The sequence below is a fragment of the Suricata suricatta genome, chromosome 3 (assembly GCF_006229205.1).
Source record: "Suricata suricatta isolate VVHF042 chromosome 3, meerkat_22Aug2017_6uvM2_HiC, whole genome shotgun sequence".
NCBI classification, from domain to species: domain Eukaryota; kingdom Metazoa; phylum Chordata; class Mammalia; order Carnivora; family Herpestidae; genus Suricata; species Suricata suricatta.
The window spans coordinates 19,798,242-19,823,730 of NC_043702.1; the positions used below are offsets into that span (position 1 = coordinate 19,798,242).

Consider the following 25,489-nt stretch of genomic DNA (forward strand, 5'->3'; position numbering starts at 1 on the left):
GAGGCCAGGGGGAGACACCAGATTCCTGTGGCCGCACTGCAGGGGTCCACCTGGACTGGAGGCTTAAAGTGTCTGTCGGCTAAGGCCACAAGAGAGTCCCCTTCCTCCTGACTCATCCTTCTTCCCAACCCAACCTAGGCTGTGCCTGTCCCGCTCTCAGTCACCAGTAGGCCCCAGGAGTTAGGGACAGAGCTGGACAGACAAGGCCAGCAAGCCCCGATCGCTTCCCCAGGGAGGTGCCCACAAACACTCAGGCAGAAGACACACAACTTTATTTTTCCTTCCTTTAATCTTAAGCAAAAGAGACACGGGGGTTCAAAAATAAAAATTTCTTTTCCCCCCCTCCCAAATCTTCACCCCAGCTCCGCCATCACAACCACCCCTTCCTCCCCAGCGGGGACCAGAGAAGAGGGGGTGGGGGTGGGAGAAGAGGGGGCGGGCATCTCCCGCTGGGGAGGGGGAAGGTGGGGTGTGCCGAGCTCGGTGCTGGTCTCTTTCCAAATATAAATACACGTGTCAACACTCCTGGAAAACCCTCCCCACCCACCACGCAAGGCTCTCCTCTCTCTGCCAGGGTTTGGAGAGGGGCTGGGGGCAGGGGGCGCCAGGCACCGGCCGGCTGAGGTTTACTGCATCCGCTGGGTATGTACCCCGCGAGCCTCCTGCTGCTCATTGTAGAAGAGATGACACTCAGGGTCCCCCCGGATGGTGGGAGCTCCCTGGATCAGCTTCCCAGTGTTGGGGTTCACACACCAGCACTCCCCACGCTGCCCGTTCAGAGACATCTTGCACTGAGGAGAGAAGAGAGAAGGACATGGAGACCAGGCCGGAAGCCACCAGCTTTCCCTCCTTCCCTCAGCCCGAGGTCTGCCGGGCAGCTACAGGGCACCCGAGCTATAGTCCTGGCTGCAGGGTAATCTTCTCGACCCTGAAGGGGCGTCAGGGGACCCCGCTGAAATGTAGATTCCCCTTCAGTAGGCCTGGACCAGGGCTGACACTCTGCCTGGCTCACAAGCTCCTACATGACGCGGGTGCTGCCAGTCCAGGAACCTGCTACTCGGGTTAGTGTGGCTGTGGGGGGTGCCCGAGGTTGAAAAGACTCCGTGCCCACCCACAGGGGGATGGCCCATCCAGTGGGGGGCCCAGCATACTGGAGTTTTGCCATAGTGTGAAGTGAGAAGAGCCCGTGATGGTCGGAGTCAGCACGAGCACAGGCCCTAGAAGGTGCTTTGCACTGTGTGTGTAAGCTACACGCTGCTCATGTACAGCTCACGACACTGTGAAAGCGTCTTTATTTAAGTGATCTCTATCCCCATCGCGGGCCTCGAACTCAGGACTCTGAGATCAAGCATGGCACACTCCAGGCTGCCTGGGTGGCTCAGTCGGTTAAGCGTCTGGCTCAGGTCATGATCTCACGGTTTGTGGGTTTGAGCCCCGTGTCGGGCTCTGGGCTGACAGCTCAGAGCCTGGAGCCTGCTTCAGATTCTGTGTCTCCCTCTCTCTCTCTGACCCTCCCCTGCTCACACTGTCTCTCTCTGTCTCTCAAAAATAAATAAAAAAACATTAAAAAAAATTTTTTTAAAGAGTGGCACACTCCTCACACTGAGCCAGCACAGCCACCTCGTGAGTTAGGCACCATTATTTCACCACTTTACAGAGAGATGATCAGAAGGAAGCACCGATAGGTTAAGTAACTTGCCCTACGTCACACAGCTAATAAGATGCATGGCTGATAAGAACCCAGGGTTCCTGCTCTTACCCATAAACTAATTACCATTGAAAATCCCTTTAGGTCCCCGTAGGGGAGAGGGCACAGCCTGTCTTTCATTAGAAGGGATCACTATTTCTTCTTCTGAACTCCAAATGAAGTAGCCGGCTTACATTTAGAGGGCACATGTACAAACAGCTTTGAACACTACACTGATGTTTAAAATTTTTTTTACCATCAGTGGTTTAAATCCCTGGTCCTGAGGCACCTGGGTGTTCCGTCAGTTAAGCGTCCAGCTTCAGCTCAGGTCATGATCTCATGGTTTGTGGGTTCAAGCCCCGTGTCGGGCTCTGGGCTGACAGCTAGCTCAGAGCCTGAAGCCTGCTTCGGATTCTGTATCTCCTTCTCTCTCTGACCCTCCTCTGCTCCCACTGTCTCTCATAAATAAATAAATAATAAATAATAAATCCCTGGTCCTGCAATGGTAGCCCACAGATCTTTCATTAACAGTCCCTGGGAGTTTGTTAGCAATGTGAAGCGTGGGGCGCCTGGGTGGCCCATCTGGTTAAGCATCTGACTTCGGCTCAAGTCATGATCTCAGGGTTTGTGGGTTCAAGCCCCATGTCAGGCTCAGTACTGGCAGCTCAGAGCCTGGAGCCTGCTTCAGATTCTGTGTCTCCCTTTGTCTCTGCACCTCCCCGGCTCACTCTGTCTCTCTCTCTCTCTCAAAAATAAACATTAAGAAAAAAAGAAATGTAAATTCTTGGTGTGCCTTGGTGTGCTTGGGTGGCTCAGTTGGGTAAGCAGCCGACTTTGGCTCAGGCCATGATCTCGAGGTTCTCGAGTTTGAGCCCCATGTCGGGCTCTGGGCTGACAGCTCAGAGCCTGGACCCTGCTTCGATTCTGTGTCTCCCTCTCTCTCTGCCACTCCTCTGCTTGCTCTCTGTCTGTCTGTCTCTGTCTCTGTTGCTCTCTATCTCAAAAATAAACATTAATAAAAGAAATGCAATTCCTCTGCCCCACCCAACCTTCTGGAATGGTAAGGCCCAGGAGTCACTGCCACGTGAGTCTGATGCTCAAAGAAAGTTGAGACGCATTAGTGTAGCCCTACATCTCTTCTCCCAGAGGCTCCCTCCCAACCTGGACCCCAAGTGCTGACAGCAGGTGGCTGGGTCGCTGCACCTGGAGGTGGAGAGGCCTGGCAGCTGGCATCCCCACGCCCCCTCAACGTTCAGACCTCAGAGGATGACAAGTCGGGGTGGGGGCGGAGCAGGGACAAGCACCCTCGGGCCCGGGGCCAAGGAGATCCCCTCTCACCTGTTTGAGGTTATACAGGCCATGCTTGTCACAGTTGGGGATGTGCAGGGAGTAGAGGTGCTCCAGGGGCCCCCGCTCATCTGGAAGGTGCATGGTGGAGATCCGCTCCAGGACCTGGTCCAGTTCCTGCTGGCAGGGGGTCTGTGGGCACAGACACACACACATACAGAAGGGCAAAGAGGAAGCTCGGAGTGAGACTGAGCTCACAAAAAAAAAAAAGGTCCTGAGAAGAACCTTCCAGAAAGAAGGGATTTTTCCAAGACCACACAGCTCACTGGTGGGACGAGGGACTTCTGACAGTGATCTCACCAATATGTCACTGTGCCCCACTCCACCCACTAAAGAAAGTCACATGGACAGTTTTCACCCCCTCTCACTGTGTCAGTGGCTTTCAGGGGTCAAAATGGGATTGACTTGCTAAAAGTAAATTCAAGTGGCTATCCCTGGAGCATGTCCACCCCAAGCCAGTGTGCCAGCCTCCATTTCTTCCCATCAACCCACCCAGGGCAAGACCCAGACAACAGAGCTGAGCTGGGGGGAGGAAAGGGCATATTCTAGCAAGACTGAGAAAGTTTGAGGAGGTCCAGCCCCATCTCTAGCATCCACTTCCTTGCCTGTGTCCTGAGGCCAAGCAGAAATGTGGAGGTTTCAGAAGGAAGGGATTTCAGGAAACCATATGCCCAGTCCCTTTCACAGCCAGATACCAAGGCCCCCAAAAGAGACAGCTATCAGCCTGAAGGTCACTGAATAGGTTAGTGGTAGAACCAGAAAGGAAAGCACTTTGCCTACCAGCAACGCAGGACACAGACGTTACTGGGTGCCCTCCCCCAGCACGAGACCCCTTTTCCATGTCCTCCCACCCCTCCGACCAGACCCGGCCCCTCTGACCCTGGCAGGTGGCGGCCGCAGCTTCTTGGGCTCATCCAGGCCCAGGTGATGTTTGCCACCCTTGCCCAACTGCCGGTGCTGCTCTGTGACTTTCTCCCGGAACACGGCCAGCTCCTTCATGCCGGACTTGAGGGGCTTCCGGCCAGCACTGCCTCCACCGCCCAGCATGTTCACGGTCCCATCCACATGATTCTCAACCAGACCTCCCTCAGCGTGCTCGTCACCATTGTCTGCAGAGAGAGGACGGGAAGACCAGCTCAGGGTGTTGTTTCTAGAGCGATGGGCCCCCCAGCAAATGTCTGAACCCCTGGAGGTGGAGAGGACCGATATCCATGCGACTGAACTAAGCAATGTACATGGACCATCCATTTCCATTTCACAGCAACTCTCGGGCCAGGGGCTGGAGGAGGGGGGCGGATGATTCCAACTCTGACAGACAGACATGCCAAGGCACACAAGACCAAGGCCGAGACCACATATCTGGGATCTGAAGGCAGGCTGTCTGACCCCAGCACAAGGCCTGGGAGGCCCGGTCGGGTCAGCCTCCATCCAGGGCAGAACAGAGGAGCACAGAAGGATGGACACATCTGTAAGCCTTTCACTATGGAACGGGACTGTCCTTCTGGATCCATCACCCTCCTCCAGAAAGACCTCCCAGATTCACCTGCCACAACCTCCAGTTTGAGATCTTCATTATCTGTGGCCTAAAAGGGCACAGGCCACATCTGACAGGGTGAGAAGGTGGTAACCACCCCAGGAATCCCCCTGGTTTTTATCACCCATGCTGTTACTCTTCATCTGCCCAATGGCCCCCATCTCGTGTACTCCCATGACTCGGATCCACCACCGTTCCCGCATGGCCCTGGTGGCCCCGTACTGTTTCCATGTCTGTCCATGCACGCCACCATCAGACACACTACGAAGAGCCCCAAGCACAGAAGTCTGCCTCTGTAGCTTCGGCTTATTGCACAAGCAGCCTCACCCAGATGCTTATCCAAGGAGTATCTGTTATGTCTCTTTAAACCACCAGTCACTCAACAACAGGGCAAGGTTCCTATTGAGCGCAGAGCTCAGGGTGGAGAGGGCCCTGAGAACAGCCCCCCCTGCAACCCGGGGCTCATGCTGGAATATCCAGCCAGCGGCCAGGCCAGAGGAACAGAACAGTTCGGAAGAGTCGTAACAAGGGGGCCAAGTCCCCATGGGCCCTAGGACGGCTGGGACTCCAACAGCCCCTTGTAGACACGACAGAGCAAACAGGGTCTCAGACCATGCCTCCCAGAGCGGCCCCCCTTCAGGTCCCAACAAGACCTGGCCATACGAAGGGAATGTTTCTAAACAAACTTTGAGCATTTTTTCTTCCCCTTTTTTTGTGCCTTCAAAAACTTACAGCTCTAGAACATAAGCTGCACGGCTCCTAAAATATTTCTACACAAGAGTTCCAGGTGAGGCACTGAGAACCTGGTAGTCTTCTCAGAATTCGGTGTGGTAGGCTCAGATGGCCCCTGTCCTAGGCAGCGTTCATGGTGGAAAAAGCGGACCCCGACCTGCGCGAAAGCGGGGGCTGTGATGCCCATCCCAAGCTGCTGCAAACTGTGGCATTCACTCACTCACTTGCCAACCAAGGGATGGGGACACTCCTGAGTGCCTCAGGAAAGTGTCACCTGCTTTCAGAGAGCACGCTCCAGAAGACACCAGGCGACCAGGCACCTGCCAGCAGGTGCAGGTGTCCCCACCAGCTACGGTGGCATACAGGAGCACTAGTTGGCAGGACATACTCAGGTCAAATCCCAGCTTTGTAGACCAGCTGTGTTTCTCCCGCACACATACCCTCTGTGCCTCCGTTTTCTTAACTGAATTGTCGGATCCTAATAGTTCCCATTTCACAAGACTTTTGAGAGCGTGTTACAGCCCAAGCAGTTAAGATAAGGCCTGAACATAGAAACTGTCACCCTGCTGGTGACAGGCATCCCTTTGACGATAATGAAGATGGCCTCAGTTATCTGTTATCTCCACAATGCGGAACCGGACCAAGGACTGGGAGGCAGAAACGGAGAAGCCTCTGAGCATCAGAGCAGCGATCATGGCATCCATGCAAGGTCAAGTTCGAGGGCTTTCCTCGAAAGGCGCAGGGACATCCAGCACAGGAAGAGTTCGCCGGTTCACAAGAACACAGCCCCAGTGAGCCCAGTTTCTGGATGTCTGGTTCCTAAGGCCAGTACCAAATACAATCAACAAAATTAAAAGGAGAAAGAAGGCAGGCATGTGGATAGTGGCACGAAGTATCAAGTGGCAGGGAGAAAAGAGGACACACACACACACAAAAAACCCAAAAATAAAAACTCTGGGGAAATTTAGAGCAGAACAAACAATTCCACACCCCTCCACAACCTCTGAGGACTTCCGCATTGTGTAGCCCAACACAAGAGCTGTGTTGACCTTGGGGCATCCAAAGAGCAGAGGAGATTAACGTGTCAAGTATTCGGCAGTAAATTAAAAAAAAAAAAATTCCATCCAAAATTGTTAAACTTTAGAAAAATAAAAATTGACATTTTTAAATGAGTAAGCCCTCTGAAACCCAAAAATTTCTCCCTGGAATGGCTATTTCCCCAGGGGCTCTGGATAGCCTGGGTGTTACCCTAAGTAAACTGACCACAGACTAAATCCGGTTCCAGAAGCCCCACCACCACCTGCAGGGGAAGAACTATTCGAAGCATGTGCTGTCATTGGGCCAGGGGGTGGGGTGATGGGGAGTCTTGTTTCATCATGTAGGGGCAGACCCATCCACTCACCGCAAACTTCCATCACCTGCCCTGATTCTCGACCCCAGCACCATGGGCACTGGGACCAGAGGATTCGCTGGGGAGCTGTTCTGTGCACGACACGAGGCCAAGCAGCATCCTGGGCCCCCACCCACCCATGGCAAAGATATCTCCACATACTGTCAAAAGGCCACGGGAGGTGAAAGTGCCCCCCATCGAAAACTGCCGTTCAGATGTCAGGCTTTACCCAGAGGCCTGGAGGTGCCCCAGCCCAGTGCTGACGACCCCGGGCCCCACATAAGGTAGATCTGAGCTCTGCCATATACCCCTCCCTCAGCTAAGACCTTCCACCACTCTTCCACCTCCAACACATTTCCGACCCACTAGTCCCCCTTCCAGCCGGGGAGGGCAGGGATCTTCCCTAGGCATCCAGAAAACTCCCAGGCTGCTGCACACACACACCCGCCCCCCCGGCCCCCCCGCACCGAGCTCTCCCCCTCGGACCACTGACATGGGCGAAAGCAGCATCCCCCGGCCGAGTCCCGGAGGTCAGCCCACCTCTACAGCTCAGAACAAGGTCCTCCGCAAGCTCTGGAAACATGTTAGATGGGGCGCCTAGGGGGCTCAGTCAGTTAAGCATCCAACTTAAGGCTCAGGTCATGATCTCCCGGTTTGTGGGTTCAAGCCCCACACAGGGCTCTGTGCTGAAAACTCACAGCTTGGAGCCCACTTTGGTCTCTCTCTCTCTCTCCCTCAAAAATAAATAAACTTAAAAAAAAAAGTTACCAGCCTCGCTAAAAAAAAAAAAAAAAAGATAAACAGGTTGGATGAAAGAGAGGCATACAGGTAAGTACGCATCAGGCCTACAGGCTCTAGGCCGGGCAAGCTCAACATGAGGCACAACAGGCACCAGCATCCAGGGGCCTAGGAAATGTATCCATTTTTAAAATCAAAAGGAACAATAAGTTAAGTCTTAATATACAACACTTTCAGCTATAGATGCATTGATCAAGTTTGGTTTGAGAACTTTCTTTCATAGAGGAAGAGCCACAGACGCAAGGCGTCCAGGGGCCACACTCCTAACACAGCCCTCCACCAGGTCCCAGAAGACGGGGGCCAACTGGACGGTCTCCTCCAAGGACAGAGCTAGCTTCCTGTGCTGAGACAGCCCCAATCTCTCTGGAGTAAAGGGCAGTTTGTCCTTCCTCACGGAGGCCACTTGGATTCAAGGCTATGTTTTGCCCCATTCCGCTATTGATCTCAACACTGCCAACGAACTTGCCAACATGATGAAGAAATCCATGGGTTCGGACTGCTGACGCACATGCTGGCACTCCACACTTGGGGTGAAGCCCACGGAAGGAAAGGAAATGGCTGACGGGGTGGGGACCAGAAAAGATGATCCGCCAAGAAAAGCCTTGAGTCCCTGATGGTTATATTCCAAGCCAAAGAGGCTCAAGAATTCAGGCTCCAAAGTCTAATCACCTGACTGAATTGCAGGTCTACTTAGCTGTGCAGCCCCAGACAAGTTACTTAAGCTCTCTGTGCCTCCACCGCTTGTCTGTAAACTGCAGGCAAACAGCACCTGGCTCCCACGGGCGGCCAGACTGCAAGAGAAGCTGCCTGCTAAGGCAGTGCAAGGCACACAGCAGGTGCACGTGGAGACCGCTCTCAGTGGCTCCTGTTTCTCCCCACACTAGGGGGAGCACCCGCGTAGCATCCCCTAGGCTCAGGAGGACTAGAGCACTGTCCATTCACTACCCAGTTCCTCCCATACGTCCCCTTACAGGTGACAGGAGCAATCCGCAGGGAAACATTCCAGATGGAGAACTCCAGCTAGAGATGGAATTTGCCCTCAGAGGAAAAATACCAGGCTGCGTTTTTTTTTCCTGCCTAAGAGTGAGGTTCAGAATAATATTTATTAGGCAACCACTTATGCGTGCAGCTCCATGGGCTGCAGTGCAAAGGTCGGTCTAAGAAATGGTTCTTAGCAGCCCGAATCACATAACTTGAAAAGGCCTTGGGCTCAGAGATTACCAATCGAGGCTTCCAAGGCCCCCAGGGACTTCCCCCTAAGGATTAGCTGTTCTCTACATAGCACTCCAGAAAATCGTTCAACACTGGAACAGGGAATTTGCCCATTAAACATGGAAGGTGAAGCTTTTCCAAAGCGGGGGAGAGACTGGAGGACCTGATGTGTGAGAACCCCACCCTGCATACTGGACGGCCACCTCTTGGCCTCATGCACCTGGAAGGGGAGAAGGGAGGAGAGAGGTAAGTAGAAAGAGAGGCAATGGACGAGCTGCCCCATTTTACAGACAGCAAACATGAGGCCCAGAGGGACTACCGCGTGGTCTCCAGGAGCACACACAACCTCCGTGCCACCAGCGGAGATGCTTCGCAGTGGGCGTGGGGTCCCCACGCTGTCCTTTGACCCTGCGCAGCTGGAAACAGCTGTTTATACCCACGTTCTACATTCTAGACTGAGGATTAATACCCTAGTTTCAACATTTTAATTCTGACCTAGCCTTTTTTCCCCCAGTGTAATCTCGTTGGATTGTAGCTCTGATGACCTTACTCCATGAATGAAAACCCTTGGATCCGACGGATTGGATTGTCACTCATGAAACCTCATCTTCTCCTAGCCTGACGCTGACCTCAGTGCTCCAATGGACGGTTGGGGATCCCTGATGTATGGAAGACCTTAAAGCACTCAGGAAGATAGGCCCCCCCCATATTCAAAAGCAACCCCCTACTCCTTCTTGCTTAGAACATGAGGCCCTGTTCTCACGCAGGCCTGGGGAGAAAAGGGAATGTCCCCAGAACCACCCCGCATCTTCATAACAGATTAAGGTCTCCCTTTCTTCTTGTCCTTTTTACTTTTCTTCCTGAAGAAAACTTAGTCATTTTCCACCCTCCTCTTGAGTCTAGCCCCTATGTGGAGATCTAAGAGCTAGGAGTACCACACGGATCATCCAATCTGACCCCAAATCTATCATTCCCTCCAGCGGATTCACCTCCTTCAAACAGGTAAGAGCATTCCAGGCCCCGTAGGACTGGGTTCTGAGTAACAGGCCAGGCGAATACCACCTGCTCTCTTGGCTCCTCTCTAGCTGGACAGACTCCTGGACACATGGCTCCCTTTGTTGGTTTCTCCCCAAATGCACTTAATCTTCACACACGTCGGGCAGAAGAATCAATACTGACTTACCATCTTCCTCTTCCCTCCTGGACAACTTCTCCATGAGCATCCATGACGGTGGACCATTCATTAACAAACTCAAATGGACAAAGAATTCCAGGAGTCAAGAGCCCTGAATTCCAGGTCTGGCTCTGCCACTTACGACTCACCCATGACTTTAACCAAACTCTTTCACCTCTCTGAGCTCTAACTTCTTAAGTGTGACAAACGCAAGTAATAATCCTAAACTGAAGGCTGTTACCAGATACAGTAGGATCACTACTTAAACTGGATACAGTATCATCAGCATTTGCCCAACATGGGCAAAACCAAGCTCCAGAATAAAGGTGCTGATGGTCTATTTCCTAAATGGGTAAACGAAAGATTTATTTGCTAGGCAGAGGGGAAGGGTGGGGGACATCTGATCTGCAGAATGGCCATATGCATGATGGGGGGAGTGAATTATGAAGAATTTATGGAATACTATTTGCGTATTTCTTCTAATGCCTTGATTTTGTTGATTATATGAATTTGGTACGTCGCCAAACATCACAGTTCTCCACCACTGGATGCAAGTCCTTGGGCAAGTGTGGATTTGCCTAAATTACTTTAACTTTACAGAATCTATGGGAAGGAAGAAAAGGGAGGGAGAGAAGGGGGGGAGTGGCTCGTAACTAACTACCTCGCATACACAAGGGAGACAGGGCTCATGGGTGCATTCACCAACATGCAAGGGAAAACAGATTTTCAGAGAATTTGAAGCCAGTACCTTTGGACGGCTGGTTGTGGCCACTATGTGCACTAATGCAGGCCACCAAGGCTGGGGTGGAGAACCCATGCCACGCTAGGGGTGGGGAGGGCAGCAGAAGCTAACAATGGCCACAGAAGAAAGGGGCACTTGTTATTTTTCCGGCTGAGGCCTTTGGTCTCTCTGGGTAAGTGACAGTTTATGGGTCTCCTTACCCCCTTTCTCCTACAGGTCAGTGGCAGTGGGCGGCGGCGGCCTCGCTCACGGCCACACTGAAGAGGGCATGCTCGGACAGCTGCTGTGTGGTGTCGGCTGGCACGCAGGGCACATTCCAGCCTTGGGAATGACGTTCTCCCGGTCAGCCCACCTACCTCCCGCTGACACCCAGCTTCCTTCCAAACTCCCCTCCTATTCTCTCCCCACCATCCATGGCCCTGCTCCCTGAATGGGTGCCTACAAGGCAATTCTGAGGTCTCAGATGCTACTGCGTTCTGGCAGAGACCCCTTTGGCAACAGACCAGTTGCTCCTCACCGTGGCTTTAGAACAAAAGGAATTCCCTTGTGGTAGGAAACAGCCTCCAGCAAACTCTTCAGATGTTCGAGAGCCAAGGTCATCCAGGTTACAGCACACAAGGGCCAGAACTGGCCACTCTTACCTGGGATCATCTCTCTGCACTCGCAACTGCCCCAGGCTTCTTGCCCAGCTACGTGTTGCTGAGCTCATAAGCTCTGGGGGGAATGTGGGGAAGTGGGGGGGATGGCCAGTACTCATGCTCATGCAGGGAAGGAGTTGCTGCTACTGGCGACAGTGTAGGACAGCAGGGCAGAGGGCCGACCACCCTAAACTCTTTCTGGATTCCCTTCTGAAAAACAGCTCTTGGGATCAAAGCTCTGGCCAACCAGCTCTAGCCCAGTAGGAAGAGCAGCTCTGGCCTGAAAGCCGGGGTGCAGGGGGGCATCCAAGGTTCTGTCCCGATGCTGCCATGGTACCTGGGACTCCGAGTGATGCTGCACAGGGAGTTTAAGATGTGCAGGCTTCCAGGGGCACCTGGGTGGCCCAGTTGGCTAGACGTTTGACTTCGGCTCAGGTCATGGTCTTGTGGTTTGTGAGTCTGCGCCCCGTGTTGGGCTCTGTGCTAATAGCTCAGAGCCTGGAGCCTGCTTTGGATTGTGTCTCCCTCTCTCTGCCTCTCCCCAGCTTGTGCATGTGCACATGCGCTCTCTCTCTCTCTCTCTCTCTCTCTCTCAAAAATAAACATTAAAAAAAATTTTTTAAGGCTTTAATATATGGGGAACTTGGATGGCTCAGTCGGTAGAGCACGTGACCCTTGATCTCTGGGTCAGAGTTTAAGCCCCATGTTGGATATTGATAACTTAAAAAAAGAAAAAGAACTTTGATGGTCAAGATGTATAGGGTTCCCTGTGTTCATTTAGAAAATCAGGGAGTTAGATTAGGGGAGTGGCTCTCAGTCATGGGTGTTCATCAGAAATGACTTGAAGGGGGGCGCCTGGATGGCTCAGTCAGTTAAGTGTCCAGCTTCGGCTCAGGTCATGATCTCATGGTTCGTGGGTTCAAGCCCCACATCAAGCTCTGTGCTGACAGCTACCTCAGAGCCAGAGCCTGCTTCAGATTCTGTGTCTCCCTCTATCTCTGACCCTCCCCTGCTCTCACTGTCTTTGTCTCTCAAAAATAAATAAAAACCATAAAAAAAAATTTTTTTTAAAACGATTTGAAGAGCTTGCGAGAAGTGGTCCTGGACTTCACCTGTGTGTGCACCAGCAAGCCCGGGCAAGGGTCGAGGACTCTGTATTTCTAACCACCTCCTTCAAGCTCTGGCATTTCCGAGGCCCCCTTCCTTTGTGCTGTTCTCTCTCCGGCCTCGGATTCCTGAAGAACTTTCTTAGTGATGGGAGAGAGGCCTCCTCTTTTCAAGAGATGTGACTTCATGTACATGCTCTGCGAAGACACAGCCTTGTGGGGTCTTTCCGTCCACAGACTCACAGGTTCAGAAACAGACACCTATACATGCCTGGGTGCTCACAGCAGGGCCCTTCTTGGCCAGGCATCACGGAGATTTCTAGAGCATGCCCTCACGCCGCCACCTCCTCTCGGGTGAGTAGAAACAGCATGGCCTCTGCAGGACTTCGCTGCCTGTGCACTCTCTAATGGGCTGCTGTACAAACACCGGGGTCATTCCTGGAATGGCAAAGACCTGGGGAGGGTCAGCGCTGAGGCAGAATGTTTGAGAAAACAAAAACATGCTCCGATTCAGCCAAGGTCCTCTGGGATTCCATGAGCCAGGCTGCCCTTGAAGAGCCAGAGAAATTGATATCAAGATGGCAAACAGCACGATCAGCTTTCACTCCTTCCCATGGGTCCCAGACATTTCTCCTCCAGTTCAACTAAACTCATCCAACAACCCAGCAAGGCGACCAATCAGCCGAAAGCCCAAGTGAGCAGACAGTGTGCTTTGGGGCAAACTGGGACCGGGGGCTAAGGAAACAGGAAGAATGTGCTGCCCAGGCGATTCTCTATCTCTGACGTGTACGGTGGGTACACGGGCAACAATGTTCATTACAGCATTATCTGCGGTTGCCAAAAAACCATTGGCAACGCAATCCAAATAGGTGAACGAATGAATAACATCAGCAGGATAATACAACGGAATGACACCCAACAGCTGTCAAGAATCACTCTGACCTGTGATCACTCAGTTATCTACCCAACATGACCAGATCTCAAAAACCTAATTATCGACAGAGGGGAAAAGCAGCAGAAGGACACCTTTTGTGCACATTTAACAGATTTTCAGAGGACATCTCGAGATGCTGGCCATCTATTAGCAAATCTGTTTAGCCAAGGAGAGAAACACTAAGTAATGCATGCTGGTGGCTGCCTCTGGGGACAGGGACAGCAACAAGTGGCTGGTGGGGAAGGCCATCAGAAAAAGGGTTTTTAAAGAGACATGAAGCAAAAATGAAAAAATATCAACCACTCCCAGTTCTGGGTGGTAGACTGGAGTTACTGTGTTATTCTTATTACCTATCTGCAGTTTTACCATTTTCCTTTAGGATTTTATTTTTCAGTAGTCAGTAATCTTTATATCCAATGTGGGGCTCGAACCCACAATCCCAAGATCAAGAATCACCCACTCTACTGACTGAGCCAGCCAGGTGCCCCACAACCATTTTTCTTTTAAATGTCACTTCCAGGGGTGGTTGGGGGGCTCAGTTGGTTGAGCGAGCGACTTGGCTTAGATGATGATCTCACAATTTGAGGGTTCAAGCCCTGTGTCAGGCGTTGTGCTGACAGCATGGAGCCTGCTTTGGATTCTCTGCTTCCCTCTCTGCTTCTCTCCCGCTTGTGTGCACAGGCTCGTTCTCTCTCTCTCTCTCTCTCTCTCTCTCTCTCTCTCTCTCTCACTCAAAAATAAACAAACAAACAAAAAGTCCCATCCTCATGGGGCACCTGGGTGGCTCAGGCCTCTTAAGGACTCCTCTGACTCTTGATTTTTGGCTCAGGTCATAATCTCATGGTTTGGGAGTTTGAGCCCCAAGTTGGGATTCTCTTTCTCTCTCTGCCCTCTCCTGACCTCGCTCACTCTCGCTCTCTCTCTCTAAAAATAAACTTTAAAAAGAAAAAGTCACCTCCCTCACTGCATTCATTCTTCCAGGTCCTTGTCAAGCAGGGTATTTGTAACTTGGGGTGTCTCTGAAAGCCCAGTGGCTGGAAGAGGACCAAACATCAGTGACTTGGTCCACTTTACTGCTACTCTGAAGCCAGAGTAGGGTCCCCAGGGTCACCTATTACCAGGGCCTCCTGGCCAGGTCTCTGTGGCATGAAGAAGTGGGAAATGAGAGGAAAGACCCAGAGAGTGGAAGACGGTCACAGGGTCAAGGAGGGGATGACGAAGGAATCAAGATGGTGCAGCCCTGAGAATGGAAAGCCAAGAGATGAGCACATCCTAGTGCAGCCCAAGGGCACAGGGCCCTGGGGGAGGCCACAGGTGTGGGGGTGCCCAAAGGCCAGTCATGCCCAGTGGAAGGGATGCACCTGTCCCTCCCTAAGGCCCAGAGAGGTAAGAGCCTTTAACAGAGACAGGAGAGATCCAGGGTAGAAGCCACTCAGGAGTTTCACGGGAAGGACTAAAACATAACAAACTGCAGACTTCCTCTGGCAAGGTGTAGGAGGAGCCTTTCAAAGAGGAAGGGGGATGGACAATATGGCTTCCAAATGTCCAAAGGCCACTTGACTGAGACTATGAGGAGTATCTGGGGGCAAGGCACTCTTGGAATTTGACTGAACTTCCCTCACAGCTCCCTAACCATACACAAAAAATGCACCAGGGCACACTGGCAAAAAGCCGTGAATTTGTGCTTTCCCTTCTTCCTCCAAAAGATAGAGTTTCCTAAAGCTTCAACCTCGGACTTGGTTTCCAGAGTGTTTTAAAGAAAAGTAGAAAAAAAAGGGGGGAGGCCACCTGGGTGGCTCAGACGGTTAAGCATCCAACTTGATTTTGGCTCAGGTGATGATCTCATGGTTCGTAGGATCAAGTCCCGCATCGGGGATCTGTGCTGACAGTGCAGAACCTGCTTGGGATTCTCTCTCTCCCTCCCTCAAAATAAATAAATAAATAATATAAATAAATAAACATTTAAACATCAGGAAAGCTGACTATTTGGAGACCATCCCACCTGGAATCCTGGTCCAGAGTATCATGTTGTGTTGCTTCTCCTCACTTTCCTGACCCCTCCCTCACCATCCAGGTCCCGAGGAGGCAAGAATGGTCAGGAGTGGAGAGAGAGAGGGAAAAAGGGAAGGAAAGGGAAGGGGAGGGGAGGGGAGGGGAGGAAAAAGGAAAGAGAAAAGAGAAAAGAAAAGAAAGAAAGGTAGGAAGGGAAAGAAAGGAAGGAAGAGGAAGGAAGGAAAGAAGAGAGAGAAAGAAAGAAAGAGAAAGAGAGAAGTCATAAAACAAAGCATGAGACAGGAGAGAAAAGACGCCTCCCTCCCAGGGGACCCATATACAAACAACTGTGCTGTGCTCAGTTCCATGAGCTCAGTTCCCCACAGAACAGCTCCCACAGTGATAAAGACTAGGTCCTAGCCGCCTCTGTCCTCCCGCCCTCCCCTCCTGCCTACCTCCTGTCCAGCCCCATAAGACTGTTCCCCTGGGCCGCAGGCCTGACAAATGGAACCCAGAGGGTGCAAACAGAAACTAAAGACCTGTAAGGATGTCCAGGACTGCCTGCCACACTCTCAAACCAGCGCAAGAAGTGTCCTGAATATAAATAAGTGTCTTTAAATAGGTCACCATGCTTTTCTTTCTCTTCGACTAAAAGTTCACTAACTGTGTCTGATAGAATTCTGCACCACATCAGGGGTCTTCCTTGCTCATGCTCGCTCACTTTCCAAGCTGCAGGCTGAACCGGAGACGGCCAGCAGAACTCTAAGTGGGAACCCTCACCTCTGGGGTGTAAATGGGCTATGCCCTCCACCACTGGCAGAACCATGATGAATGACGGTGACATCAAGGGCCACAACTGCCCACTAGAAACCCCTCCACCACTAACCCCATTCTGGACTTTCCAGAGCAGAGGGCAGCTGTCTGGGTAAGCTACACCCTGTGGAAGAAGCCATGCCTGTGAAATGGATTCTTAAGTACCTCTTCTTTTCTGTGTGTTGAGATTAGAGGAAGAAAGACGGAAGGAGGGGTGGGGGGGAGCGGTCAGAACTGTGGAACTTCATCTGATTATCTGAGTTTCTGTGGCTTCTGTACATAACTTGTTTTATCATCAAGCAATCACAGGAAGTTGGTAATTTCTTATCTATGCTCACCTTGACCCCCCCAAAAAAAATAAAAAGCCATAGTGTTTGAAGCCAACTGCACAAAGTCACATAGTCAATGGCAAAGCCAAAACCAAATCCAGGTTGTTCAGCTTTATAGCTCTTACCCAACCAGAATGGCATCTGATCATTGGCATCACCCAAGAAGAGACCCCACTGAAGGCTTTTAACCCCAGTGCTTTGTCTCTTCTGTTCCCCGTCACCTGTCCCTTCAGCATCTCCATGGGACCCTCACCTTCCCAGGGAGGGAAGTCAGATGCAAGCCACACCCCCCAACCTCAAAAGCCTTTCTGATTCATAGACCCATCCCACCCCCATCCCCCTTTTATCCCTCCCAACATGCCTCCTGCCACTGTTGCTATAGAAACTACCCATCATTATCAGACAGTTGCAGAGACAGGGCCCAAGGGAACTGCCACTTTCATGTTCTCTTGGCCTCGGGCACTTTAGAAAGCAAGGTCACCATCCAGGGGCAACCTGGCACCTCCATCCAGAAGCCGGGACAACAGACCTAAAAGAAACTTCCTGGGGAGTTGCATAAAGGAACATGTTTGAGAAGTTATGCCTTAATTACCACCTCCCAGGGAAAAGGAGCTTTTCTGAGCAGCAATATATAATTCGCTGCTTCTTTGCATGCGTGAGTCCGACGGAACGGAGCCCCGGAATGAGAATCTGGAGACCCAGCCTCCATTCTGGTCTGTGCTGGCCTCGCCACTGGAACCTCAACGCAGCCTTGATTTCTTCATCTGTCAAGGAGGGAGGATCCTGAGGCTACAACGGAGCTGGAAAACATGAAACAAAAAACCCTCCAGGCACTTCGGTGCAAGTGGATGATGTCTAGAGAAAACGCAATTTTGATTACCATTATTTTGTCATTTGCCCTGCGGGGTGGACCCTTGGACTGCACCCCACAGTCCAGCTCCAGTCCCTCCACCTCCTTGACTTCTCAGGGGGTGAGTAGGCTAAGTCTCCCCCATTCCCACCCCCCCCCCAACTTGCTGAGGCCTTCCTGGGCTCTGCCCCTCCCTCCCTGGCTTCCTGCCTCCCAGAACTCAGCTTCTTGAATGAAACACAGGCTGACACACCTATACCCCTCTGCTAATTAGAAACCCCAGGCTGGGCTCCGCTCCGGCCAGAACCAGGGCCTGTGGACCAATTCCCCTGCGCCGCCGCTGGAGGCCAGCCAGCCGCTGCCCCTTCTCCCCAATCTCCGCTCCTGCCCTGCCTTCCAACAGCCAGGAAGAGATGCGGGGCTGGCGGCCAGAAGGGGCCCCATGGGCTGCCAAGTGCCCCCTCCCCCTGCTGAAAAAAAAAGTGGGGGGGGAGGAAACAATTCCTGACTACAGTCGACTCTATTTCTTTCCGGGGGAGGCGGCTTTCGGAGCAAGGTCTCCCTCTGCGTCCTGACTGACATCCAGGAGCTGAGCCAGAGCAGACCTTCCTTGGCTTTGTTAAAGGCAGGAGTGGCTGAGCAGGGGGAGGGGCACAGGGGGACGGTCCATTTTCCAGGAAGAAAAAAAAAGCCCATAGCCCAGACACTCTATTGCTTGTGGGGGTAGGGGTGAGGGTGGGGGCAGTTACCCTGGAACCTGAAAGCCAACACGTTTCTCCGAATCCACTACCCCAGCTGTCAAGTGGGCTTTTCCTCCCAGAGCCCCCCTCCCACAATCACCAGGGCTCCCTGAGTCCAGGGTACTGGCCACCTCAGATTTCCAGTGGCAATGCTGTGCTTTGTCACTACCATAGCTTATGCTGATCCCTGATGGTTCAAGCACCCCCTCCACCTCGTACGCTGCTTCCTGGGGCCTCACCTCTACCAGAATGTTCAAGAACAAAATCACTACATCATTATGGCCAGACAGGCGGTAACTCAGAGGGCTCTCTGGGACCACAGATGGAATGAGACACATCAGAAGACTCCCAGGGCCCAGAAAACTCTCCCCTGCCCAGCATTCCTGTTGAGAACCCATCAACCCCTTCGAGATGAGACGCCACTCCCTGACTCAGAGGTGAGGTCAACTCTGGAGACGGTGTAGCAAGGAAACGTCACTGTTTGGAAAGAATGTCCAGTTTCTTTGCCAGGATCACGTTCAACTTTCTGGCACCCCAGGCTCATCCAGGATAGACATGAAAGCCCATTTTCCTGGAGCAGGAAACCGGTGCCACGGGGTCCTACCCAGCTCTGGCAACTCAGTAAGCATACCCCCTCCCACAGGCCCTATGCAGTGAGCGTGCTCAGACGGGTCTGGTTCCTCCTGGACCCCACGGTTCTGAAGCCTGGATCCCAGCAGGTTTCCTGTAGAGGGCTGTCCATGGAGGAAGGAGTGTCCCACCCCCGACGTGCCCTTGGAGAGTCTCTGGTCCTCTGGGTACCTGCAGTTGGAGGGCTGGGTCCTAATGGCTGGCTGGCCAGTGAAGGCAGAGCTCTGCTCTGTCCAGGGCTAATGAGCAGCAAGCCAGAGCAAGTATCCAGAGTCCAGACTCCAGAACCACTCCTGTCCTCCCTCCTCCCCCCTGCCCCCCAAAGTCTCTCCACTCCTGACTGAGGCATTACAGAATGAAGCTCCCAGACCAAGAATAATCAGTCCTGGACAGAAGGACATGGGCCCTGAACAGCATTGCCTAACTCACCCATAAAAAATGTAAGCCAGCTGACCTCAAAGGTCGGATGCATCATCTCCACTGTATTTAAAGTACAGTTTCATGACCCTCTTGACAAGCGGCTCAACCACACTCTGTGAAAGTAGGCGAAGGGTATGGATATTTCCATCTTACAGGTGAAGAGATGAAAAACAAGTGACTTATTACACACACACACCAAAGTGCTTGGCTTTGTCTTATTATCTAGGTTTAAACACCCAAGCACACACACAAGTGCGCACGCAAACAGGCACCACCCCTCTGAGTGGCACTATCTATATTTGATTCACAGATAAGGAATCTCTTGCTTTGGGTGCTACGTATGTGGCTGAAAACTGGGCTTTGAACTGGAGCAACTTCACACCAAGATGAGGCCGGCCAAGGCCATGGTAAAGCCTGCAGAGACGAGGGGCCTGCCTGGCACAGCCAGTTCAGCCTCTGCGCTCAAGGCCACCTACCTAAGCATCAGAGAAGAGACGCAGCTTGCAGACAACGTCAAGGAGGCTAACATGTGTGAGAACCTACTATGCGCCAGACACTTGGCCAGCCCCACACGCTCCCCACGAAGAGATACAATCACCCCCAATTCACCAACAGGGAACCTGGTATTTGAGGAAGGCCCTTGGGCACCAGCACTCAGGATCTCGAGGACAGGGCTGCAATGGAACCGGGCCGTTCTGACGGCAGAGCAGACTGTTTTCACCATCATCGGCTGCCCGCCAGCCCTTCTCGCCCCACCCTGAGACCCTCTTGTCTCTCCTGCCTGCTGCACACTCGCCACTTTCCCTTCTGAAGTCCTCAGGACCTGGGCCTCTCAATGGACATAACCGAACCTGGCAGTAATGAACCTGGCTGGTGCATCAGCTGCACACGGCAGGTGTCCAGGGACAAACTTTCTGGCTGCCAGGGTTGAAGGCCTTTCCTACCAACAGCCCCACACCTGTACTTGGCCATGGGGGCAGAGGCGTACAGAGGAAAGGTCAGCCTCTCATCTCATCACTTACCTGCCAAGTCATCCCTTGACGAGCCTCAGACCCCACACCTGTGAAACAGTGTGTCGCTCTCTCCCAGTAAGGCAGGAGACAAAGCAGGCAAAGAAATCAGTCCATACGAGGGAAAGAGGGAAGGTGACTGAGCCCCTGGCAGCTGCCTGCCACCTCAGCAAAATGCTGGCCAGAGACAGCAAGAAGTACTAGAGGCCTAGAATGTCTGCCAAGCAGAACACCGGCTCCCCTGATGACTTCAAAGCATAATCTCACTCCTCTGGGCCTGGGTTTCAGTGGGAGCAGCCTTAGTGCAAATTCGCCTCGGGACACAGCCACTACGCCACCCACACAGCCTGGCCCCCAAACTGCCTCCAGCCACCTTCCTTTCAGGACTGGCCTGGATTCCAGCATTCCCTCCAAGGTCTCCATCTACCTGCATGGTCGTGGAATGCTGGGGTAGACAGATTCGCCATTCTCTTCCTACCTACAGGGCATCCAGCCAGGTGTTCAAGACCCGCATGGGAGACCAATGTGGGGGCGGGGGGCAGTGCTTAAGAAGGCAGAATGGAGAAAGTAGGGGAGGGAAGAGGGATGACCAGCAACACTAAGGGAGGGACTGAAACTAAATGTAGCCTCTGGTCATGGAGACTCTTCAACAATAATAATAACCAGGGCGCCTGGGTGGCTCAGTCGGTTAAGCATCCAACTTCAGCTCAGGTCATCATCTCACGGTGCGTGGGTTCGAGCTTTGCATCAGGCTCTGTGCTGACAGCTCAGAGCCGGGAGCCTGTCTTCGGATTCTGTGTCTCCCTCTCTCTTCCCCTCCCCTGCTCATGCTCTCTCTCTCCCCCTCAAAAATAAATAAAACATTAAAAAGGTTAAAAAAAAAACAATAATAACCAATCCTTTTATTGTCATTGGTGTTGTGTTGTAGGGTGTGAGGAAGGTCAATGATAGGACCAAATGTGGGCACAGCCTGTGTATTTCTGCTTGTCCTCATTCCTTCACTCCCCCTGCTGTGTGTACCCACTCCCCTACCCTGGGCCAGGTACTGTCCTCCTGTTCTGCTTTTCATTGGAACCAAGGACTTCCCTGTGCCAAAATTTAGCAATTGCACATCCAATTCCCTATGGCAGAGAAGAGCTAACCTGACACCCAACTGGAAACTAACCTGATAAGTAGGCCACAGGACAGTGACTGTCTCAAATTAAGCCCCCAAATGTTGGACTGTGGTGACTGAATGTGTGCCTCCTCCCAAATAACATGCAGTTATTTTTCTAGGACTAACTTCCATGTTGTCCCCTAAGCCGAAGGAATGATTTGCCTGAAATTTTCATCTTAAAGTCCAATGTTAAGGTAAGCTAACAGTGAGAGTCTAAGCTTCCCTTTTCCCTCTGCCTGTCAGGGAACTCAACAGTCCAACCTGACCTATAACCACTGCACAGAGACCCTCCTGGTGATCATGAACAGTTAGCTTCTTCGGTCCACCACCTCTTCTAATTCAGAGATTCCTGGCCTTGGATTTCATTTTCCTAAGATCCTTTGACCTTGTATGTAGGACTTTTTTTTCCCTCAAAGCCTCTTCAAACACCTTTGTCAAAGGAAATGAAAGGGATCATGGCTACCACATCTGGACATAAGTGGAAAGTGAGTAGAAATTGCAGGCAGAAACCCAGATTCCAGGACTTCATCAAATTCCAGTGCACAATGGTGGACAATGAAGGAGGCAGCTGGCCAAAGGCTGCCTGCCTTGTGGGTTCGGGACCTGTTGAGCCACAGCCTCCGGACCAGACCTGCCTCCAAGGCCAGAGTGCACCCAGCCACGCCCTGCTGGGTTTTGTGGCCCAGGAACCACACATCTCCCTCCCAGAGACCCAGGAGCACCAGCCCTCAGCAACCTCATCTCTTCCTTCCAGGGCTCGGTGGTGACTCAGAGCAGCCTAGCAGAGTTAGTTCTGGTGTTCTGTCCAGAAGGGGGGAGGGTGGGGGAAGGTAGTGGTGTTAGCAATCAGTGACAGTGGGTCCCACTCATTCCCGAAGTCTATTTTACCGACTTTGAACTCAGTATGCAAATTTATGCAAGACAAGATGCAAAGCAGCGCTTTGAGCCAGAAGCCCCATTGCTTTTCTCCCCTTTTTTTGAAGCTGCACGGAACCACTGTAAATCAGGGCTGGCCTCTGCCCCCCCTTCTGCTCCCCCAGCAACTGCAGATGCAAAAGCCTCCTCAGACCCGCCCGCCCGCCCGCCTGCCTGCCTGCCCTGGGACTTTGAATGATTGCATATTTCTATAGCACCTTTATATGTGCAGCGGGCCAGACGGCCACTTGGGCGGCTCCGCCCCTCGGCATAATCCCAGGCATTGTACGCCGCGGGGAAGGAGGCAGCGGAGGTGCTGAAGGAGCCAGTCCGCCCCGCCGGCCCAGAATTCTGAAAGGGCCCAGCCCGGCCGGGCCCCAGCCCACTTCCTCTTCTTACCCCGACATTTCTAGGCACTTCTGCCCACTCCACCAGCCAACACACCCAGACACTGTTAAGGTCCAGACCTCAACAGATCTCAGCCCCCCCTCCCATTTTTTCTTCCAGGCTCACCTACTCCAACCCTTGATCTGACTTCTAAGTGGCTCTGAACCAACCAGTCCCGACCCATCACCCCCAAGGGATGCGGGCTCAGCACCCGCAGATGTGCCCGCCCCCACCCCCTGCATCCCAGCCGTCCCCAGGAAGTCAGCAACACGGCCCCTGAGTCCTGGGAACAAAGACAAAAGAGCTAACAGCAAAGCCGGAACTGCTGGGGTTTTCTGCCTCAAAATAAGAGGGTATGTTTAAAATTCTCAAAAGCAACCTGCTCAAAGAGGAATGCAGGCTGGGATGGGAGAGAGCTGGTTCTTCAGAGAGGGGAGAAAAGGGGATGGGAGATGGAGAGGGGGAGGCAGCAGCATTCAGTGCTACGGTCCCCTCTGGGCCAGTGTTTGCCCCTCCACCCAACCCAGACCCCAGCGCTCTCCAAGCAGGGCCGCAACCCTGCCCCAGCCCAAGACCCTCTCCTGCATGAAGCCTCCAAACTTGCCTCTCTCTCTTTTCTGCATCCCTGCCAGCCCAGGCTTCTCCCCTGTGCCCCCTGTCCCCCAGCCCCACTCATGCCTAAGCACCCTACTCTGGGTCACTTCTTTCCAGGCTGCCCACATCTAGCTCCCACCCCCGCCCCCAACTTGGTGTCCCCTCTTCCCAGGCTGGAACACAAGAGAAAAATGTGGAAGGCGTCTGTCTGGGCACTGGGAGGAGAAGGCTAAGGAGGCAGCTGGGGCTAGCTGGCGGAAAGGAGTCCCATAACCAGGCAGAAAATCCAGAGTGACATTCTTCCCATGAACTCACCCCATTGTCCCTGGGCTCCCCTGACAGCTCCCCCCACCTCCGGGGGCTCTAAGGAGGAGTGAATGGGGAGAATCTTCTGCATCTGTTCTGCGCTTGGAAGCAGGAGAGTTGGTTTTAGGGCTGCCAGTAAGAAGGGTGAAGAGTAAAAAAAAAAAAAAATTCTACGATATTCAGGAAGGACCTGTACCATGCACTTTTTATTAAGACGGTCAAAATCCAAGCGGGTCTGTGAACTTGAAGGCCTTTGGAAAAGTTCACCCTGCTGAGGAAGATGTTTAGTTGGTCAGAGTTCAGCTCAGAAATCACAGTACCTCCCTGGTGATGGGGAGGAGGGGGAGAGGAGCAGGCGATGGAGGAGGAAGGCAGGACCAAGTCTTTTCCTTTTATTACTTTCTAAGAGAAGCAGAAGAGAAGGGTTAAACTTGGAGGCAAGGAGAGCTGGGGAGGGAAGCAAGCAGAGGCAGAAGAAAGGACTCCGGTTCTGCTGGCTCCCTGGAAGCCCTGACTTGCTCTGCACTCAAGGTCAAAATCCACCAGAGCAGTAGAAGAAAGATTTCAACTCTGACCCCCAATTCCATTCTCAAGGAGAACAGGGGGAAAACAATAGCTAGTTGGTCGGAGGAAGGATGGGGGGTGGGGGTGGGGTTGTACTAGGACCACAGAAGCTTACAAGCAAGCAAGAACGGTTTCACTTATTTTCTTCTGTCTTTTCTGAAAAGCTTGAGGAACTTGGTCAGACTCGCTTGCTTTTTAAACAACGGCATCGGGCAGTGGACACCTTTTCCAACTGTCTCCAAGAAGAAAGAATAATTACAGTTTCCTCCAGACCACGGGGACAGGAAGCTTTTGTAATTTTAAAAACAAACAGAAACAAAAACAAAAAGTGAGATTCTGACTGCCCGGGCTTTGGCGGGGTATCAGGATCCCTTACAAAGACACTCAGGACACCCGTTCCATTCTACCCACAGGAAGAATCCCCTCGGATTAGGACGATAGTAACACCTCCCTGCGGTGAGAACGGTTGCGCCCCGCGCCCCGCAGCCCCCTGCCGTCCGCCCCAGGGGGCCCAGATGCTTCAGTGAGCGGCTCGGCGGTCCCAGGCCTCGGGCTAAACAGCCGGTCACCCGGCTTAAGTTACACCGACTGCACCGCTGGGCCGAGCCTCCCAAGCGCCCCTCTTGTATTGTTCCACCTAAAAAAGCAGGAGTAGCGCTCGTTTTCTGTTCTCCGCAGCCCACAAAGTGCCAGCGAGTCCTTTCTTCCCGTCTTACAATCCCAGAAGGGACGGTCCCTCGACGAGCCGCCGCCTCCTCCTGGCGCCCCGTCCTCCCCAGAGATCCCCGAAGTCACCGGCACCCGCCAGTCTCCGCCCCGCCCCCCCTCCAGCAGCGTCCTCCACCGTCACCTTTCCAGGAACCTCTGGTCAGCGGTCACCGACTCAAGCGGAGCTCCCCAAAGAAGCCTCAAGCCCTCACTCCCTGGGGTCTGACCAACACCGTTCTCCCCGGTGAATCCCCCCTCCAAAATATAAGTCAAGGTACGTTCCACCCGGGGAAGACGACGGTAACAGAGTGCCTTTCCTCTGCCCGTGGATCCCGACAAAATCAGTACGCGGCCAGGGCTCTCCCGCACGCTCTACCTCCAGCCCCCCTCCCCAGGCCGGACTTTCGGGCTCCCTTCCCAGCAAGCGCCCCACAGCTGGTCGAGGACTCCGTTCTCCCGGCACTAAAGCGGTCGCGGAGCCCGGGCCCCGCGCCTCTCCCCCCACGGCACGGCCGCTCCAAGCGCTCCGCTGCCCTCCAAGTTTCTCCGAACTAGCTGTCCCAGCCCCGCGTTACCTGCAACCTGCTCGGGGCTGGCGCCGTACTCGGCGTCCCGGCGCTTTTCGCAAGTGCCCTCGCCCAGGACCAGCGCCTGCAGGGGCAGCTCGGAGCCCGGGTGGGGATAGCAGCGCAGCCCCTGGGCGCAGCGCGGGGTGTAGACGCCGCACGCCTCGCCCTCCAGCCGGGCGCACACGGAGCAGCAGCCGCAGCCCGGCTCGCGG

The 25,489-nt window shown here is 53.1% G+C and overlaps 1 protein-coding gene and 3 long non-coding RNA genes across 4 annotated transcripts in view; 2 read left to right on the forward strand and 2 right to left on the reverse strand.

Annotated features, from left to right (window-relative positions):
* Positions 1-255: 255 nt before the first annotated feature.
* IGFBP2 (insulin like growth factor binding protein 2) lies at positions 256-23,542 on the reverse strand. Its single transcript, XM_029933874.1, has 4 exons — positions 23,446-23,542; positions 3,914-4,143; positions 3,026-3,166; positions 256-791 (listed from the first exon to the last, which is right to left on the reverse strand). Exons 1-4 carry the CDS (start codon positions 23,525-23,527, stop codon positions 627-629), a joined length of 618 nt encoding a protein of 205 aa, XP_029789734.1. The 5' UTR covers positions 23,528-23,542; the 3' UTR covers positions 256-626.
* On the forward strand, positions 9,229-10,223 carry LOC115287454. The gene is made up of 2 exons (XR_003906486.1): positions 9,229-9,702; positions 9,786-10,223. It is a non-coding gene; the product is annotated as an uncharacterized LOC115287454 (long non-coding RNA).
* Positions 23,543-23,614: 72 nt separating the features above from the next.
* Positions 23,615-24,543, reverse strand: LOC115287452. The gene is made up of 2 exons (XR_003906484.1): positions 24,116-24,543; positions 23,615-23,707 (listed from the first exon to the last, which is right to left on the reverse strand). It is a non-coding gene; the product is annotated as an uncharacterized LOC115287452 (long non-coding RNA).
* A 197-nt stretch (positions 24,544-24,740) lies between these two features.
* LOC115287453 overlaps positions 24,741-25,489 on the forward strand; it is an 8,485-nt gene continuing 7,736 nt past the window's right edge. Inside the window, exon 1 of the long non-coding RNA XR_003906485.1 lies at positions 24,741-24,982. This is a non-coding gene — a long non-coding RNA (uncharacterized LOC115287453). The remainder of the gene's footprint in view (positions 24,983-25,489) is intronic.